Source organism: Didymosphaeria variabile, assembly GCF_027946475.1.
Source record: "Didymosphaeria variabile strain IMI 356815 chromosome Unknown scaffold_7, whole genome shotgun sequence".
NCBI classification, from domain to species: domain Eukaryota; kingdom Fungi; phylum Ascomycota; class Dothideomycetes; order Pleosporales; family Didymosphaeriaceae; genus Didymosphaeria; species Didymosphaeria variabile.
In genome coordinates, this window is record NW_026611626.1 from 145,129 (window position 1) to 164,873 (window position 19,745).

Below are 19,745 nucleotides of genomic sequence, written 5' to 3' on the forward strand. Positions count from 1 at the left end.
TGAGAAGTTTGATGCGTGTATGCTAGCTCGCCCGCTGCCAAACGCTCGAGTAATGATGCTGGAAGACAAAGCTGAAGGTAAAGTACCCATATGTATGGAGTGAAACGAGCCAAAGAGAGACAGACCGCTGCAAATGCACAATCGTGAGCGCTACCGCCAATGTGGTGTATCTATCCAAAACAATGAGTGAAAAAGACGGCCCGGAAAATTCAAACGCTATGATGTAAAACAGATGGAGAAACCAAAGAGATAATGACGAGTAAGAAATGTCGGAAACACACCACCCACGCTAAATGCCACCGTCATAGCTGTCGCCCGATATGCTGCGATAATTGAACGCTGAAGCCACCCAGTCTTGAGTCCGAGGCCGTTATGCAACCGTGATGCGTCCATCCCAAACGTGTTCGATATACCGTATGTGCGTACCATGCTGTTCCTGCTCCCCGCCCAACCGTCCGTATACACCAGAACCCCATATTAAGTTTGCACTCTTTTACGGTTCCTGCCCGAAAAGTCTAATAAGCCCGTCATGCTCTTGCAACGCCCCGCCGACGCGTTCCGTTCATGCTATACTTTGACAAGGCGGGTATAGCATGGAGATTGGCGTCAAGCTGTGGTTGCCGGTGGCTCCATCCTTGCCTGCTCTGCTTCGTCCGCATCTCCAACACTCCGCTTCAAGCTCTTCACGCTGCCCGTACCACTTCGTTGCGAGGTCCGATCAGGACTTCTTCCGCCTTGACTCCGCGCATCTACGTCAGCCCGCAAGCCATGCGAGCCCTCGTCCTCCCGTTTTCTCTTGCCAAACGCTTCGCCCAACGGTCCTTCGTCTTCCTTCGTGCTGTTAGTGTCAGGCGCGGGCGCAGTCCTTGCCCCACTGATAAGATCGGCCTCGGACTGGGGGTGCAACTGTGGGAGAGTCGGTCCGAGTTGAGGAGGTACACTATTCCTGGCGCGCCTTCGGCTGAAGGAGCTATTCCTTCGTCCCTGGCTGGAGTTGCTGTCGGAGCGGCGGTGGGAAGGGTGCGCGGGGGCTTGTGCTAGCGCAGGCGGCTGCTGGTATTGCTGCTGTTGTGGCGGCGGAGGCGCCGGCGGTTGAGCGTAAGGCATCGGCTGTGGTGCGTTTGCTGGTGTGAAGCCATGCGAAGGTGGAGCTTGGGTTTGCACAAGAGGCGGAGGCGGTGGTTGTCCGGGCATAGGAACTGGTACGGCGGACGCATTAGGGGGGGAATTGAGACCTGTACTCGTAGCCGAAGGATGTAGTTGGAAGACAGGTGCATTCGCGCGTGCGCTCATTTCTTGCTCTCCGAGTTGCCAGTGCATGGACTCCGCCGACCGCCATGGAATGCCCATCTCAGTGGCCACTTTCTGCCACATTTGGTCCTTGAATCTAGACAAAAGTTAGATAACGAATGGCATGAGCGCCCGAAAGCTATCAAGCGTGCAATGGGGGTTGTGGAAATGTGCGTATGAATTGCTTGCACCAAATGTTCAGGCAGGATCGATGAACCAAATCGGGAACCGCAAGTGCAGGCAGGCGCGTGGTACGTACCGAGCGTAGAGTCGCGCCAGCTTGTTCTTCTTTTCCTCATCCCATACCGCTCGCTTTTCCAGGTAGTTTTGGTAGCGCAGTCGGCACGAAATGGAACTTCTTCCGGGTAGGCGTTTTGCGATGTCGTCCCATTTCATTCCTTGGCCTCGCAATTCAATGGTCAGATTGTCCTCTTCCGGTGTCCACTTGGACTGCTTCTTTGCTGGACTTTCCTCTGGGAGTGGCGTTTGGGACGTTGCTCGCTTTAGCATCTGTGAGGGAGGGGATCCGTTAGAACCTGTTGAGCCTTGGGGAACCATCGAAGGGGTGGGAGCTCCGGAATAGAGAGGTCGAAACTGGGGTGGCGGTGGTGGCGGTCCTGGTTCCTGCTGCCGATGCAGCTCCGAGATAGCAGGAAGTACTGGTCCACCCTGCATCGACACAGAAGGTGGGGGCCCTTGCGGTGAGTAGGCTGGTATCGCGCCATATCCGGGGGAAGAGGTCACATACGCTGGTGTCGGGGATGAGCGGGCGGGGCGTTCGCGTATGCTGGAGGGTGACTGTAAGGGGGAGGAGCTGTGATGGAAGGGTATCCTCTCGCTCCTCCGGCAGTCGCGGATCCTACCGAGGTGGAACTCTTCTTGCTCGCTGGGGATTCGGAGCCCCGCGGCTCGATGAGTAGATTGATATCCACGATGGGCAGGATGGACCGGTCTTTGACCAGCCCATAAGTCGATGTGAGAGTCCTCGAGTTCCTCTACTTACGTCAAGCTAGTGACTCGGAATGCAAGTTTTGAAACACCAAGCTGATGAGGAGGTTGGAGAGGGTCTTGTAGCCGCGGTAGAAATGTCGACGACTGCGTTGACGGGGTCACCGGATCAGCCTAAATGACTTGATGTTTGTATCGGTTTGGGGGATAGAAGCCTGATGGGGAACAGGGAGGCGAAGGAGTAGCGCGACGCGAGGTACGGCGTCGAGTGCGCCACTTAGGCAGAGACAGATGGTGCTCAGTACGTCGATGGGTACAAGCAGGCGTGACTTCAGGAATAGGAAAGAGCTGCAGCGCAGGACAATGCAATGCAGGTCTTGAGGCGTAGAGGCGGAAGAAGGTGGTCGGACGTTTGAATAGCGTCTAATGTTCCGATGTACGTCAAGTCAACCAACTGGGAGTGGAAACAGCGGATACTGAATCTTAGTGGTCGTCGTCGGAGCTATTAAGAAAATAGCACTGTGCAGCAGCAGGGGCGTGAAACGGGGCCAACCAATGAGTCTCGAGTAGCAGACGAGCTCAGCCACTAGGTGCGCGCAACAGGTTGAGAATGAGGAAGCAGTAGCGTTGGAGAGTAATGGATGCGGTCTGGCGAGCGAACAACTGGGACTGAGGTACTTGAGGGCACGGGTAGTTGAGTAGAGGGAGTTAGGGCCGGTGTGCGTGCGACGGTAATGCCATGCATTTCTTGGACAGGCCCTGGTGGTGCCGCCTCGCTGTCCGCCCGCGGTAGGGATCTGGGGTTGCGGATTAGGATGCACGCTTTGGCGTCTTCGACTTGACACTGACTACTTTTGTGCTTGACGCTGGCTAGCTCTGTGCTGGCGGCGCCACTGCTGGAAGCCGGGATAACCCACGGACCCCGTCTGAGGCAGGACAGCTGATCAGGAGCGGCCCTAACGAGCGTGTTGCTAAAAAGAAAGGAACCCAAACGCCCAAATTGCCAACGTTAGTTGCAACAAAAAGCAGACGGCCGCCGCTGCTAGCAGGAGAGGCCGATGACGTGTCCCCCACTTTGCAGCATTACTCACTCGGCGCTCTGGCTCGCATCTTTTCCCTTATTGCTTCATATCCACTTACTCGCACCGTCTCGGGTTGATTCGACGCCCTCGCTGTCAGGCCGCAACACGGTGCAGAACAGGGCTGCAGCAGGACGTGCTGCTGTCAAGACGCCGTCTGTACAAGCTGGCCGTCGTCAACTCGAAGCCTCAGTGTCACGTACGACGAGCGAGGATGCGAATGTGATGCAGCAAATCAGGGGCGGTGAACGGCTTCAGGGATCTGTGCTTGCTGGCAAGGGCCGGGTCCTGTTGCAGAAGCGCGATGACCTGGCGTAGCGCGGCGAACAAGATCTGCACATCCTTCGCCCTGCCCTACGGTTATCTGACGCCAAATGAGTCGCTACCGACAAAGCCTCGGGAACGCTGACTTCATTATGGCGGTGCAGATGGTGATGTGTTCACGCCCAAAAGCTTAGTCCCGCGTCTCGATCTATCGATGTGAAGTCCCTGGCCTGCCAACTACAAGAACCTGGCCAGCGCCAGCAACGTCGACGACGCATGCGAAGAGCGGTGAACTGCGGTGAACTGCCGAGTAGTAGCAGGTGGCCGTGACGTCTAGCTTGGTTGTTAAACAAGATGGCATGCATCCGAACGGAGACGTAGCTCCGGGCACTGACAACGCTCCAGCCTCCACGTGAGGTGCCTGGGGTGCGGCGGTGCTGGTGCGTTGTCTCAACCCTGGCCACGTTGTCTTCGTAGCGTTTTATGACTCCATGCCGAGTGCTCTGCTCCGGGTAGGTGAAGCGGACATATGCGGTTGGGCGGATTGCATCCCAACCACTGCCCGTCGGAGATGCATCGTGAAGCGCATGGAGGCGGTGTAAAGATGCCTGATTCACGCCCGAACCGCTGCATTTGCTGGTCGACGGTTGGGGGCAGTTTGGACGGAGCGCTACCGGTGCTAAAATGACCGAACTGCATTAGCCTGGGGTGGAGGACGCACGGGGACAGTGTTCTTGAATAAAAGGCTTGACAGTGGGCTCATGGTGGAGAGCCTTACGAGGCGGGTCCACAATCTCAGTGTGCATTATTGCAATCTGTGTGTATGCGCGGCGGCTGCGAACGAGATTCTTCCAGAGCCCCGGTCTGAGGCGCGTCCCGACAGTCCGTCTCGTGCTCCCTGTGGCTGCAACGAGCCACAGCTCTGTTGCACGTCGCCGCCGTCACGCTGCAGGAGATTTGCCTGGCCGCCTGGGGAAGACGTCGCAGGTGCCGTCATCGCTGCCGGCGACGTTGAGGCCTCTGGGATACGAGAGATGCACAGCACCGGGGTATTTTTAGGAAGCAGTGCATGGAACAGGCGGTGAAGCCCGTTCGCTGTCACTGTCTGCTGTGCTGCCAGCGGTGCGCAGCAGGCCGTGGCTGGCGTGGACAGGAGATGGCTCCGCATCCGCACCATGACCTCGTGGGCTTCGGGCAAGCGAGCGACCTGCCACTGCCACCGGCCGAACGACGGCGGCCACAAGATTTGGCGGGTATTGCTCGACGATCTGTGCCGCGGTAAAGGGGAGCAGAGTCATTCGGAGCGCAATGTACAAGCCTTGGCTGACGAAGCGACGAGGCGGCAAGGGGAGCTCGTGCGGGCGTCGGCCAGAGGAAAAGCAATTGGCCGGGCGGCCGGCGGCGGGTAGACGCCATCACACAGCGGGGGTCGTGAACTGTTGTTTTGAGCGGACGTGGGATGTTTGCGGGAGCGAGGCGGCAGTCAGCAAGCGTCTCGTCTCGAGCGCGTGGGGAGCGCGACGCTGGTGAACACATTCATCGCTGGCCAAACTACTTGCTTGGCACTCGCCTAACCTTCTTCGGTGCCGGTTGCACACACACATTCGCGCACCCCTGCTGCTTCATCGGCCGTCCACATCGGCCCTAGCATCCTGCACCCTCTGCAGGTCATAACGACCAGCTAACCGCACTCTATCCGCACCGTACACAGTAGCCTGCTGCCAGCCGCCCGCCGGTGAAGGCACACGTTGGTGCCCATCGCACCTGCTTCTGCTAGGCGGAACAACTCGGCACCATCGACCACTACCTGCCTCGACCGCCGTACTCTATTCAACACCAGCCCATTTCGTCTGGTGCTACCATCCCACGCTCAACCAAGGCCTCCACCTGACCGGCACCTTCCAACATGTCCCTCAGTGCGGCCGCAGACGTCCCCCTGCAAATCTCCTCTGCCAACTCCTCGTCCGAGCGCCGCATCTCTCCCTCGTGGACCATAGCCCACCTCAGGACACGTCTCGAGCCCATCACCGGAATCCCCGCGTCATGCCAACAGCTCGCGCTGCGTGTGGGCTCGCAGGATGCGATCCCCATCTCTGCAGCCGACGAAGAGACCGCACAGTTGGCCGCCTTTCCGCTGCAGCCGTACGCGGAGATCACCGTAAGTGCAACTGCCCTTCACCACGGAACCGCACCGCTAGCGTCCGTCATGGGTCTGCTCGTCGTTGTCCTCTCTCAAGCTGCCACATCTTCCCATCTGAAACATATCGAGCCCTGATGTCAGCGCTCAGCAAGCCTTGCTCAAATAGAGCTTTGCGAGAGTGCGGCTACGCTAGCCTTGTTTTTCCTGATAGGCCGGCTTTTCGAGGCTTTGGACCCCAGCCTGCAGCGTGTACACGCACTGCTGATGCCCCACAATGCACTCAGCCCCTCTCTATCTTTGTCAGCGGCCCTCTCACGTCTTCTTCCGAGTGACGCTTGGGGATGCTGTTCATCGCTCCGAGTTCCTCTCGTCACGGATGGGAGACCTCGGAAGGTGTCGGCTCCTTCTTATCACGTGCTTTTTCCAAGTTACCGGTGTGCTTTTTTTTGGACCCCACGAATTCGAGTGGTCCCATTCCGTCAACCCCTGCGTTCCGTTCTCTTGGACGATAATGTTCAATTTACCATCAAGTCGAGTGGCCGGGCTTGACACAATGTCTTTCTGTCTGACAGTGGATTTCTAGGTTGGTGACACACGTCCGCCAGGAGCACGTACAGATTTCTCGGACTTGTCTTCTGTGCCGAAGTACACTATGCCACCTGCAGAGTATGAGACGCGAACAGACAGCGTTCTTGCCTGGAAGAAGAACCAGAAACTTGGCCGCTTCGACCCGAACGCGCCGTCAATCGAGCAGCAGAAGATCCGAGCCTCGGAGCGCGAGGTCGAAGAAAGGGGTAAGTTCAATGTCGTCTGATCATGCGTTTGCGAACTCGTACAGTTGTGGCTGTGTGAAACCACCCAGAACAAAAGCAAGAACAAGCCGACACGATATGACAATGCAGGAGATGCTCGTGCAAGACGTAAAACGTCAAATCGCGTGCCATCCGAACGCCATAAACGGACACCTGCAGCTGTTCGCAAACCTTCGGACGCTGATCCCCATGGTACCCATGGCTCGCCAATGTCTCAGCCGTCAATTGCAGTCGAGCATGTTTCTTCCTTTGAAGACTCGATGCAAGTGCCTCGTTTCTCAACGTGCCTTTGCTCGCGTTGACGACATCCTAGTCTGGCGAGCTGCATCGCGTCTTGGCGAGGCGGGAATTAGTGCGACCGTATCCAATGCATGCGCAGCAGCTGAACATCGATGTGACGACTTAAAATCCACTTCAGTTTCGCATTGAAAGCTGTTGCCAGATCCTTGGAACGCTCAGGAAGTCGGATGATTTCCGTGGGCGGCGCCTTTAAGATGGCAACTCCTGAACCACGCAGACTGCGCAAGCATCATCGCTGAGGGTAATACCGAGGAGATGGCGACAACGATCTCCACACCGCATGAGAACATTCAAGCTAGAGATGTTTCACCAGTATTATTTCCGGCCATCGCCAGAGTCTGAAAAGCCCGCCTTGTCGCAGGACATATCCACAGCTCGGATCCAGAGCAGTAAGGCTTGTCTTTGCTGCCTCGAAGTCTCTCTGGCGCAGTAATGGCTTCTCGACTCGTGCACAGGAAATCCCCCACAGTGATACTAAACTCCGTGACTACGTATGAGTTCGCGCGCAGACAGATGAATCGCCTGACTAACGCTACACGGTAACTGACTTGAGCTCTTCAGGAATCGCACTCGGCGCCCGCGTGCGCATCCTCCCCGAAACTGACTCTCGCCGAGGAACGGTGTCATACGTTGGTCAAGTCCCCGAGATCCCAGGCATAGGTTCTTGGGTCGGTGTCACGCTCGACGAGCCTACGGGGAAGAACGACGGTACGGTGAACGGGAAGCGGTACTTCGAGTGCGGGAAGAACTACGGCGTTTTCCTTCGTCCTGAGCGCTGTGAGGCTGGAGATTTCCCGCCTCTTGATTTGGGCGATGAGGACCTTGAGGAAATGTGATGGATTGAGCGGAGCTTCGATACGAACAGGACAATGCAAAAGATCGTACCTGACTTCCGCCAAGACGATGTGTGTCAACGTGAGGCTACTAGCAAGCTTCAAGCCTCCGCTTGTCTCTCGCCGCGAATACACCACGCTGCATGCTATCCAAGTACTCATACCAACGGTCGTGCGGATACCAAAAATTCCCCGATTCACAAAATACTAATACTAATACTCCTCCCTCTTCCCTCGCTCATCTCATAGAACTCTCTCTCAACGCTACATACCTCGAGTACATGCTCACCTCAACATTCCTGCTGCCTCACGCTGCCTTCTACCCCAACACAAACGTCACACATATCTATCTCCTCTCCGCCTTCTCCAGCGCACGTCCTCCCCTATCCACTACAAGCTCCGCGTTCCTATGATCGCACTTCCAGCATCCTATGCCTCCGCACTTAGTCTACCAGATACACTACGCCCACACCCACCCTCGTTCCATATGCTAGACATCTTCACACGCTGTACACTACCCACCCCAAACGCAACAGCCGTTCACTGTCTTTATTCCGCGCTTGGTACCTCTGACTTCAAGGGTCTTGATAGTTACACTTTGTTTGACTTAGGCTTGAGCGTGGAACTGAGTGAGATAACATAGTGAGTCGTTGTATAGTGCTAGTCACGTCGCGGAGATTAGATGAGGAACTGGTCATCTGGAAGATCTTTTTACCATGGAAGACGCTGTTATCCTGGAAGGTATTATTACTTTGGAAGGTTTTGGTACCCTGGAAGATGTTGTTATCCTGGAAGGTATTCTTACTTAAGGAGATGTTATCACTTTAGGAGATGTTAACCCAGAAGGTGTTGTACCTCGATAGGTGTCATCACATTAGAAGGGGTTGTAATTTTATAACAAGTCACATTGGGCGAACACTGACAATGAAGGCATTGTCAAGCTGTTCAATCAGGACTATACCTATCAAAATTTATCGTGCTATTCCAAACAACGACCATGTCTGAGAGTGCCCTGGATATACGAACAAGCCATGCACCACTTGTGCTAGTCAGACTGGCTCGCCGTGAGGTCTCCCCGCGCGACACTGGAATAATTGAAAGCCACCTCGCGCTTGCCAACCCCCAGCTGATTTCCAAGCGCATCAGCTCCCATGACACAGCCTGTACCTAGTTGCCACGCCACCATGAGACACAGCCATTGCGTTTCAATAGTCGTCTCTTGGAAGCTCATCCAACTTCACCAAGCCCTCTTTCAAAATCCACGCTATCGTACTGTCAATGTGCATCTTCTCACGCTCTGACATCTGGAAGTCTTTGTAGGAGAATGTACAAATGTCCACCACAGTACGGTACCCGTTTTCCAGCCAGGACAGCGTCGGCACACCGGGACCAGGCCACGCGCGATATGCCGCAGTAATGAGGAACCGCTGCAGAAATTCACCGTCCGGAGGCTCCTTGGCTTCATTCGGGTCGATCAGGTTTATTTTCTGGAAGGCTTTGAAATTCTCATGCCAAAGACGGCGATTGTACTGATCGCGTTGAGAGCCTCGGATGTCACGTTGACTTGCTCGGATTGCGAAGTTGAACACCCAATAGTAATCCTTACCAAGATGCTGATATATGTTGGCTGCGCCCCTCGGATCGACATCATCATATGGAACACGTTGGTCCGGAAACTGGGATACCTGGGTGGCGTAGGGTGCTTGCTGTTGCAGCCCTTGCGGTGGGATATGCGCTTCTTGCAGCAAGGATTGCAGCCCCGGCAGTGAAAATTGCGCTTCTTGCGGCGGAGGATGCGGTCTCTGTGGCGAAACTTGTTGTCTCTGTGTTATCGCTGGGGGTGGCGACCGCGATGTCGGACGAATTGGGAGCGTTCCATTGTCTGATCTGCCGTCATTGTCTGATCTGCCATCGTTGTCTGATCTGCCATCGTTGTCTGATCTGCCATCGTTGTCTGATCTGCCATCGTTGTCGGAGGAACTGACCATAAAGTTAGTGCAGCACATGAAGCTTCGAGCGTAACTTACAATCGCGTATAATCGCGCTTGCGTTCCATTGTACGGGTTGGGCAAATTCGTAACAGTAGGTCCTAATTGTGACTTTACAAGCGTACAGCTAAGACCGTGTGTAAAGATGTGTCGTGGGTATGGATGTCGTGGAGGTGGAAGAGGACGGGAAAGGCCGCTGTTGAGATATTGTTGATTGCGTCACTTCCGTCCTGGTGCGCGCTGCGACTTCCTTTCCATGGAGAGTAAGCGCGAACGTGCATGCAATGTGCGCCTGTACCATCATTTCCACACGTTCATGAACCCCAAATGACATGACAGATTGACGCAGAGAAGGTGTAGTGCTACTTCTGGATCGTGTCGCTGTGCAGCTGGGAACACGTACTTTATCGGCTGCGCGGCTTTTGGGTGGAGATGTGTCCAGAGGCTTGACAGGATGGATGGCCAGATGTCGGTGGTGGAGCGATAATCAGTTCGAGTCAGTACGAGCTCTTGGTACGTTTCGCCAACAGTAAGGACATGGCAGCTGGTGAAGCTGATGATCGGTAGGCCATACTGCTCGGTTTGTCGGCTTTTCAATGCAGACTTCGTGAAGGTGGTTATGTGTGTAGGCTAGCGAAGATGATGACGGTGGCCTGTGATGCTTTAGCTAGATATATGAAAGCATGCGAGGGAAGAAACGTACAGGTGAATGAGTACATATTGAAGGGGACCACCCAAGGTTCATACCGTCCGAAAAGCAAAAAACTAACGGCGGCAGAAAGATTGCCGAAAGGTATGCGGAAGTAGACATGAGTGGCTCATGAAACCCTGCGCAATCGAGGAATCCACCGCGCGGCGGGGAGGCGGCAGAAGGCTGTTCGTGTGCATGCAACCAACCATGCGTTGCCTCTCGAAGGCATGAGGGAATGCGCTGGAGAGACTGATGTGAGGGAGAGGGCAACGCGATGGTGCATGTTGACAAGGTCGTATGTTGAGGAGGTTTGCTGCCCGATGAAGAGATGAAGGTGTAACATGCTCCCACTAGGAGCGCTGCGAGCATGGAGGCAGCAGAAAGCTTGATGTAGATATAAGTGTTAAATTGGCCCGTGGGCGGTGCGAGCATGGAGGCAACAGAAAGCTAGTCCGGGTTGGAGATGCCTCCAGAAGGCCCGGAACGTCAGGAAGATCAACGGCGTTTTCCCGCGTGGCCCCCTCGATCCCTTTGTCTCAAGATCGAAGATGTTATAACTGCCATCGGCGCTCAGCGTCCGCCGCTATTCCGGGTAATCTTCTTTCAGCTGGTCAATCTCAGACCCCAAAGAAGGCGACCAAGCCTCGGAGCCGCGCGCATGGAGGCGGCAGAAAAGTCGTCGGAAGATTTGTATAAAGGGGACTACCCGTGTCGCGCGCATGGAGGCGACAGAAAGCTTGTCGACGCGCCGCCCGAAGACGGCGGCCACAGTTCTCCGACTGTGGAGCGGGACCAAGGTGAGGTGGTGGAGACGGGGAGAAGGTGGGCGAGGTCTGTTTATATAGTCGACGCGGGCGCGCGGTACGCTAGTCTCGAAAAGGTTTTACCAGGTGAAGGTGAAGGCGAAGTGAGAGACGCTCAGACGCGGCTCAGATTTGTCGTTCACCGACTGGAGGCGCCTTCAAAAGCGAAAGCTTGTTAGTCTGTGTTTCAGACAGCAATCTATGGTCAGCACTGTATCCTCGCATCGGATCGCTGTTATGGCATACCTTCCACAACGGCAAGACTTCCAACCAAAATGGACGTTTCTTCCATGTGCAAGCCGCTTCCATGCCATCAAAGAAGTCAATGCATCCAAATCCGACGCATCTTCACAGTAAAGACATTACAAGTATGACTCAAGATAGCCCCCGTAACGCTAGACTCACACCATCATTCCCCAAGCCGATTAGCATTCGAGGGGCTTAGTCACGTTCTCACGTATTGAGGAACAAGGTATCTCAGGCCTGTGATTGGCGAAATGCTAAGGCTAAATGAGGTGGCAGGTTTGTAGTCGATGCTTACTTGATAGAGAAAACGCTTGCTGTGGCAGGGGAGGATGTGAGCTTGCGTTTTGATACTGTATGCAATGCCACATGGGGTATGGCCGGTGGAAATTGTTCGACGAGGTGAGAGAGACCTGAGGAAGGAGTGCGTTTGGATGTCGAAGCCGAAAGGTTGATACGCGGAGAGGGTACAAGGGGGCAGTGGACACAGCGTTGATTCGACTGAGAGTGCATTGATTTAAAGAGATATGGCCTTATGGAGATATGCGGTGTGCTGGAGAGATGCGGTAGGTAGGACATCGATGTTCAGTTGTGGTCCGCTCGGTTGAGGCGCTGATCTTGGAGCCGGTGATTTGCATACCGAAGAGGAAGGAGCACGTCCAATGCTCCTGAAGAGGCACGTCTTTCCCCGACAAACGTCGATGCGAGTATGCGAAGCACTCTTTACAATTCGCAATCTCAGGAGAGATCAAGGTATTGCATCGCAGGGGAAGCTCAGATTATGATTATCAAAGTCAACACCATAGTAGAATAAGTGACTACTTTTATTATCATATTATGTCTCTGGTTAACATATATCGCGGCCTGGTACAATCTATTGTTTATACAATCTTAACCTGAACGAGGTCTTCCGCTCCCGTTTTATCCCAAAGCTCGCCCTCCATTACCCCAAACACGATCGCATCCCCTACGAAATTGTACTCTTCGGTTCCCTCTACGCGTCGAAGAATGAGCGGAATGCTACATCCAGGTATCAGGAAGACCTCATCGTGCAACCGAGCGCCCTTTGCTGCCCAGCCGAGGCCATACTGATCGTCGTCCAGACACATCATGCGCATATCTTTTTTGGCCATCTCTTCAAGATTGCGGTACGAGAATTTCATGTGTGGTATGACAGGGCAAACCGGTAGCTTTCTCCGGGTTCGTTCAACATGTCCTCCAAGGGCGATTCCGCCGACGGAGAATTTGCGATTCGAACGTCTCCATCGTTGGAAATCAGTCTGGGACTCTTCGGTGACATTTGGGTCATGTTTGATTTGGAAAATCTCCACGAAATAGTGCCTCTTGTATTGCTCTAGTACCGGTTTGTTTGCCGCTAACACCTTCCTGTGTCTCCTGTACTCGAATCGGCAATCCAATATTGAGTAGATCATGAAGGTCGCCACTTTTGACTCACTGCTTGGCCTACTTCGCGCCTGTGTCCATGCGTGGTCACGGCAGGGAAATTGGGTGTCGTCCTTATCTGTCCAGGCGCTTCCAAGGCTTATGACCCACCCGATGCGTCGGGCAGGTGAGACTAGAGCAGCTCCTTTGAAAGTGCAAGAGCTGGAACTATTTCCAGTGGCTTGCCAGAGTCTTATCTCTGGGTCGGACCTGACTTTCTGATGGCCCAGCGCTCGGTCGGTGGTATGTCGAATAGGTGGATACTGGTCGTACCAGAAAAATGGCGGACACCACGATGGCAGCTGTAGAGAGTGATCCGCATCGATGCGTTGGGCCAGCATGATGATATCAAGGGACCGTCTCTCGATATAGGAGCGTGTCATAGAAGATGCAAGATAAGTAGGATCGATTTGGTAGCCGGGTTCGGAAAGGAAATCCAAGACATCAGCTGTCAGGCCGAGGAGCCCAAACACGCGATCGTGTCGACGCTCGCATAGAGAGTCTTGTGTCATTTCCAAGATTTTGAATAGATCCAGTGGCTGCCCCTCCTGCCACGAACGCCGGATGTTGAGGATCTTCTGTGCTTGCCCTACTCCTTCAATGGATCGTCCAGTGTTCTTTTCAGCATAATTGAGCATTGTCTCCAGCTTTCTGGCATCGATGAGATTTTTGCCTATTAGGAGGTCGATTCGATGTCCAATGGCAAATTCTTGGGCAATCCATATGCGCTTCCAGTAGTCCGCTCGGCAATAACTCTTCAGGGCTTGTTTTATCCTCGGCTCCTGTAATAGATCTGAGAGTGCGTGACCTTGGTCTTTGGTCTCTAGATTTGGCTGGACCTTTCCAAGCACCCTTAGGATGTCCAAACATTCGTCGTCTGGTAGCTTTATTGCGACCACTGTGTTATGAGCACCTGCATAAATTCCGCGCATGCGCAACACCTGCAAATTTCGTTCCTGTATGTCGTTCTGATTTATGCAAATAGCATCCACCTGCGTGAGTTACGACATTTAGACTATTCATTTGCATAGGAATGCGGAAGAAAAGAAGGAGAGTCCTTACCCACAGTAAGCCGCACCGCGCGGATCGCAGGGCGCGTAATATCTTCTCTAAATTGGGGCGAATGTCCATGCACTGTCCTTCAATATAAATCTTGCTGGTGGCTTCATCCCTTCCCCAAGTGTATGATAAGGCAGTATAGCCTTTTTCTCTTGCAGAGAGGAGAGGAAGTTGAACTATCACCGCTTCCAGAGCGTGGCTTTCGTCATCTGTGTGCTGAATCTGAAGCAGCCGTATCTCCGTGTCGTTCAAAACGCCATAGTGATAAGTTCCAAAAATTTGAGGTAACGTTGGTTTCAAGTGTGTGAACAGTTGCTGATTATCTCTCTGGTCTGAATTGGTCAATGTATTACCCATACCGGAATGCAATGTAGATAGCTTCCACTGAGGTGATACCGTCGGAGGCTGAATCGGATCTTGTCGACTTCCCGGATCTGAATTGCTATTACTAGTTCTTCGTAAGCGGCGAGGCCTCATCCATCCTAGCAAATTGACTCCGACGCCATCGTCGGTGTCTATACGGTCTGGTGACTGGCGATTGCGAACGCGATCCTGAAAGACCACTTTGCCTCCTAAATACCTGTCGATGTACAAGTAATGGATGCTTGCTATTGTCAAGCTGACAGCGACAGCAGCACTAAAAGAGTTGATGAACCATTCCAGGGCAGGAGGTTTGTGCTCATTTCCCTTGAAGAACAGTGTGATCACGTTAGTCACAAACAGTGCAGAGAAGGTCGAACAGATAAAAGCAGCATAATACAAAAACGTCGGGTTACCAACCCTCCGATAGTATCGTACCATTGTTCGTAGCAGGTGTTTGTTGTTGACTTCGTAAGGAAGACGCCAAGTGAGGGGCCGTTGACGGCTGAATGAATCAGAAAAGTAAGCAAGCCTCAGGTCAGCCTCGGCGCTGTTGCCTTATTTGTCCCTGTTAAGTTTAGCTCCACGACTCCTGCATCTGCAATGCACGTGTCAATTGCGATAGACACATTCGACCAATCGTCAAGAGTCTACCGTGAATCTCTCGCGCCTCAAGATGAAGTGAAACAAAAAGCTATTACATAGAATCGAGTATCCGTCACTGGCGAGCCTGTGACGTACTGCCTGCATGGAGCAACCAGCCGTACCACGCCGTGGGCGTCTACTATACTAGAATGTAGCGAGTGTAGAGGAAGCTCCAAGGTCAGAATTTCAATGCAGCGCAGTGAAGTGGCAGCCTCTCGTCATTACATGAAAGTCGGTCGAGCACTATCAAGTCAAAATTTTCGAGACGTATCATGGCGCAAGTCATCCCAAGATATCTTATAGATAAACTTGACTTGCAGCAGCTTCAACATCTACGCAACTGCTCGATATCCACGTTAACATAAGAGCTACCCCAGACTAGAATTACTTCCACGTAAAGTCAGTCCCATCCCGAAATCCCAAAATTGGTTTTTATCCGCATTCCAAATTAACGCGTGAACACAGTAACAAAACACATTGCAATAGAAACATAAAAAAGCAGTGATGCAAGGGCAGAAGTTTGCAAGAGATCCATTTTTCAAAGGCCTTTTTCCCCACCACTCGCAACAAATCTTCGCTCGTCCACAACTAAAACCCAGACACAATCACCCACCGAAGATACAAGCGCCTACCTATACTATACAACCCATCTACCCTTCACACTCTGTCCATGCCACGCGCATTCTTTACCTCGCTGTAACCACTAACCTAGCATCATCGTAGCGAGATAGCTTTCCAGCGCTATTGCCGCCGAGTATAGCCCCCCTTGACACGGGCGGGCAATATGCATTAAGATCGAAGACAACGACTGAAGTGTGGAGGCTACTGAATATTATTGTACTTGGGTACAGGGCACTGTTGATAGGGAAAGGGTGTATGGAGCATTTTGCGCGCGTTTGATGCTTCATCTTCACCGGGTGAGGAAGGAGGAAGGAGGGTGGGGGTTTCTATAGAGGATATGGGTGTTGTGATGGAGGGGCATGATGGTGTGTTGCGGTGGGGCGCGGAGTATGATATGTCGATAAACTGTTCTTTGAGGATGAATGGCCGAATTTTACGTTGACGCGAGAGGATACTGCTACAGTGCGTTGTATATCGTGTTCGTGTGTTGGGATATCGACTTGGCGGTCTGTCTACACGCTGAATCTCTTGCATGCTTCCTCTTCCCCTTCCAAAATAGTCGTTCTCTTACTGACCACCTCACCATCTTCATCTTCGCATCGATACCCCAGCCTCCCTTTCAAACCCGCAAATGCATTCCCATCCCCCCACCACACCCTTACTCAAACTTCATCCTATTAACCAAGCTCCCAATCCCCTCCACATAAATCTCCACCTCACCCCCATCCTTCACAAAACCCTTCGGATCCTATTAATCTCAGTTAGTTCAAACCATCCTCACTTGCCCGCACTAGAAAGAAGTAAACTCACCATAAAAACCCCCACACCACTCGGCGTCCCCGTCATAATACAAGTCCCAGCCTGCAATGTCGTCCCCCTACTCAAATGCTCCACAATCTGCCCCACACTCCAAATCATATCGTCCGTCCCCGTCTCCTGCCTCTTCTCCCCATTGACCTTCGTCCAATACCGTATCTTATTGGGGTCGCCTCCGATCGCGGCCTGAGACGCAATACACGGCCCTATTGGCGCGAACCCATCGAAGGACTTCGCGTACCCGAATTGCCCTCCGCTGACGGACGCGGGGAGCTGGAAGTTGCGTGCGGACACGTCGTTGCCTACCGTGTAGCCCAGGACGTACTCTGCGTAGTCTTTGGCAGCGATGTTTTTCCCAGTCTTGCCGATCACGATGGTGAGTTCGCCCTCGTAATCTAATTGTTCCTGGCAATCTTTGTGGATACTTATCTCTGCGCCTGGTCCCGAGAGTGCGGTGGGCGGCTTCATGAAGATGGTGGGGAACGTGGGGATGGGGAGGTTTCCTTCTTCAGCGTGTTGTTTGTAGTTGAGGCCGACGCAGAGGAAGATAGGGGTGGAGGGAGGGGGACAGGAGTTTGCTGATTTTGGCGTGGGACCCGCTCTGAGAGAAGCCCGCTTCTATGCTGCCTTGTAGGACGGGGACGGTTTTTCCCACGACGTCTCGTCCGACTTCTGAGGAGCCGAAGTCGCCGTAGTGGATTTTCCCATGCTCGTCTTGGAACCTGATCAGGCGCTGGAAGAGCGCCATTCTGCGGAATCTAGGATAGCTGGACTTTGACCGGGGATTTGATGGCCTTTGAAATAATGCTGTTCGTGGGGGTGTCAATGGTGTGAGCAATGGGCTTGCGGATGTCAATTGTGGTCGAACACGGCGAGAGAGTAACGAGGTCGGGCGTAGGAGCATTATGCTGCAGGTGACGTGCAGCAGCGCGTCTATATACGTGAGATGTGGTAGGCCGACGCGAAGTCGGAGCTGCCCCACGTCGCGCGTACGAAGTGGTGGGGTAGGTATGCTCTCAAGGTTCGGCATTTGATGGCCCGACGCTTTCGTACGTGCGGCTGCCGCTCACGGGACTTCGCGTCTGGATACTCGGGTGCTGATTTGGTGCCGATGTACGATAAAAGGAAGAGCGCGGAAGTTCACAGTGAAGGGAAAGATTCTCGAGTTGATTTGATTTGGATTGCATTGGATATCTCAACTCTAGAATGGTGGAGGTCTGTTTGCTCAGCATCTTCTGGGGAAGAATCAAAGCTATCATCACCTAACCTGTCATCTCCATATCGCCAATTCCATTGGTTTCCTCCGCGGGGGTATCAAGTTTACTCAAGCAGCCCGGGCAATTGTGCAGCACCATGTGACAGAACATGTCGCAGTCGATGCAAAAGTGGCTCTCGCACACTCGGCACTCATACCGCGAGCTCTCGCTCGCTTTCTGCTCCTCATCATCGTTGGACTGCTTCTGGGCAACCTTCCCATGAATTCTCCCGTTCGCACCATGGCCGTTGGTCTGCTGCTCGCCGCTGATTCCATCGGGTGGTACTTCCGGGAACGGTGTGAGGCAGCTCATACAAGACTTGGTCCCCTTTTCCCGTGCCCGATGCCAGCTTACTTCGGCCCAGTTCCGAAGAGGAAACAAGTGGTGGTAGCTTCGCGCAAGATGCGTCGAAAGAAGGAGCGTGAGTTGGCAGCTAGGACAGGTGATGGGCAGACTGCAGACTTTGGCGCTGCAGCGCGAGCAGGTGTAGCCGCCCGTTGTCAATGCGCCGTGGCACGCGCACATGGTAGGAGTCTCTTCAATGACTCTCGACGGGAAGCCCATCATCATGAGTGCAGCCGCAGACTCTGGAGGTGCGATCTCTTCTGCGCTTTTGGTCGCGCGAACCACTGGGGGCGTGGTAGTCGCTAGTAGAAGCTCGCGAAGGAGCTCTTGATCCGTGGCTACGACGTACTCGCTTTCGTCACCTGCGTTTGTTTTGTTGACGATCTCTGCGCAAATCTTTAGGCGGGCACTCATGCCTATAACGCTGACCCGGACGCGGTCGCGTACGCAAGCTCTGATAGTCTGGTGGACATCTCCCGGATCTAAAGATAATAACGATCCAAACACAATGATGACCTCTCGTGTTCCATGGCTCGGAGTGTGATATAAAGTCGCCCTCGCCAGCTCTAGTGCGTTCTGCAAGCTAGGAGAACCCTTCGGTTCCTTGGAGAAATCTTGAGGGTTCAGAGGTGTCCGCAGTCCTAGTATGGCAGCAATGTGTTCCGCCGGATTCCCCGACAACTCCGACACTCTGATGCAGAGCCCATCGTGCATTCCAAGGACGCTCATTTGCGATATGGGATTCTGCTCAAAGAACTCGCGAACGTATTCTTGCGCGTATTGTATCATGGCGTGAAATCGAGTTGGCCGCATGTCCTTCTCCAACATAGCTTCCGATAGGTCGAGGACGAGGACGACGTGCCGTATTATACCGCGCTGAAAAGGCTTCGTGTCTTTCCGTAACCTTTATCCAAGTGCACTGTCAGCGCAACTGCTGAGAGTGCAGAGGCGCACAGCCTTACGTACCTCTTGCGCTTGCGCTCCTCTTCCATCTGCTGTATGCTCTGCTCCGGTACATCGTTGTCTTCTATCTCCTCAAATGTAGGTATGTATTCCTCCTCTTCTGACGACTCGCCTTTCCTCCGCTCCCAAGCTTGCGCCTTCCGCTCAGATTTCTTCGCTTGCTGCAGCGTCGCATTTACAATCTTTCTGGCAGCAGCCGCACTGGAACCACCGCCTCTTGGCCCTACATACTCGTCATCGGAGCCGCTGAATTCGGAGCCTGAGTAGTCTGACCCCGACATCGTGGATGTGAGCTGTGCGCGGCGAACGTTGTGGAGAGCCAGTCGCGCCCACAAGCGATTGTCTCTGTCGCACCGCCCAAGCGGTGTTTCGGGACGTCGAAGACAGGTTAGTTAGACTCTGATCGACGCGTTTTCGGGTGGTGGCGTAAGGCGGGATGTTAACAAAGGGTCGGTTGGCGGCCTCTGGGACTTTCGATGACGCTGTGCGATTGTTTCACAGGAGAGCGAGAGCAGGTGTGTCAAACGTTTTTCGATAAGTAATCGGTAAGAGGACCGAAAGGCGCGAGGCAGGACTGGTGAGCGTGTAGAAGTTCTTAAGTGGTGTTCAGCGGAGTGCATCACAAATCATGCCACTACCCGCGGCGCTGGAACGAAACCACGTGACGCGCATTCTCACGCGTCGACTGGCTTCGTCACGAGGTTGAACATTTCTGCGGTGGCTAGTGCACGTGTAGCTTCAGGTACCAGCAGGCTACACTATGAGAAGGAAGGTTGTGTTTCTATCATGAACGTCAGCACTTCAAGAGCCTCTGCATACAGGTGAAATACGATGTTCTCAGTTGTA

The 19,745-nt window shown here is 53.6% G+C and overlaps 6 protein-coding genes across 6 annotated transcripts; 1 reads left to right on the forward strand and 5 right to left on the reverse strand.

Moving 5' to 3' along the window:
- Positions 1-606: 606 nt before the first annotated feature.
- N0V89_009189 (uncharacterized protein) lies at positions 607-1,800 on the reverse strand (the record flags this gene model as incomplete). The annotated part of the gene is made up of 2 exons (XM_056217942.1): positions 607-1,387; positions 1,550-1,800. The coding sequence occupies 2 exons, from the start codon at positions 1,798-1,800 to the stop codon at positions 607-609; spliced, it is 1,032 nt and encodes a 343-aa protein (XP_056067207.1).
- A 3,687-nt stretch (positions 1,801-5,487) lies between these two features.
- N0V89_009190 (uncharacterized protein) lies at positions 5,488-7,669 on the forward strand (the record flags this gene model as incomplete). Its single annotated transcript, XM_056217943.1, has 3 exons — positions 5,488-5,739; positions 6,305-6,515; positions 7,395-7,669. The coding sequence occupies 3 exons, from the start codon at positions 5,488-5,490 to the stop codon at positions 7,667-7,669; spliced, it is 738 nt and encodes a 245-aa protein (XP_056067208.1).
- Positions 7,670-8,871: 1,202 nt separating this feature from the next.
- Positions 8,872-9,722, reverse strand: N0V89_009191 (uncharacterized protein; the record flags this gene model as incomplete). Its single annotated transcript, XM_056217944.1, has 2 exons — positions 8,872-9,646; positions 9,694-9,722. 2 exons carry the CDS (start codon positions 9,720-9,722, stop codon positions 8,872-8,874), a joined length of 804 nt encoding a protein of 267 aa, XP_056067209.1.
- Positions 9,723-12,272: 2,550 nt separating this feature from the next.
- Positions 12,273-13,766, reverse strand: N0V89_009192 (uncharacterized protein; the record flags this gene model as incomplete). The annotated part of the gene is made up of 1 exon (XM_056217945.1): positions 12,273-13,766. The coding sequence occupies one exon, from the start codon at positions 13,764-13,766 to the stop codon at positions 12,273-12,275; it is 1,494 nt and encodes a 497-aa protein (XP_056067210.1).
- A 2,411-nt stretch (positions 13,767-16,177) lies between these two features.
- Positions 16,178-16,803, reverse strand: N0V89_009193 (uncharacterized protein; the record flags this gene model as incomplete). The annotated part of the gene is made up of 2 exons (XM_056217946.1): positions 16,178-16,267; positions 16,330-16,803. The coding sequence occupies 2 exons, from the start codon at positions 16,801-16,803 to the stop codon at positions 16,178-16,180; spliced, it is 564 nt and encodes a 187-aa protein (XP_056067211.1).
- A 794-nt stretch (positions 16,804-17,597) lies between these two features.
- N0V89_009194 (uncharacterized protein) lies at positions 17,598-19,180 on the reverse strand (the record flags this gene model as incomplete). Its single annotated transcript, XM_056217947.1, has 2 exons — positions 17,598-18,840; positions 18,903-19,180. 2 exons carry the CDS (start codon positions 19,178-19,180, stop codon positions 17,598-17,600), a joined length of 1,521 nt encoding a protein of 506 aa, XP_056067212.1.
- Positions 19,181-19,745: the final 565 nt, after the last annotated feature.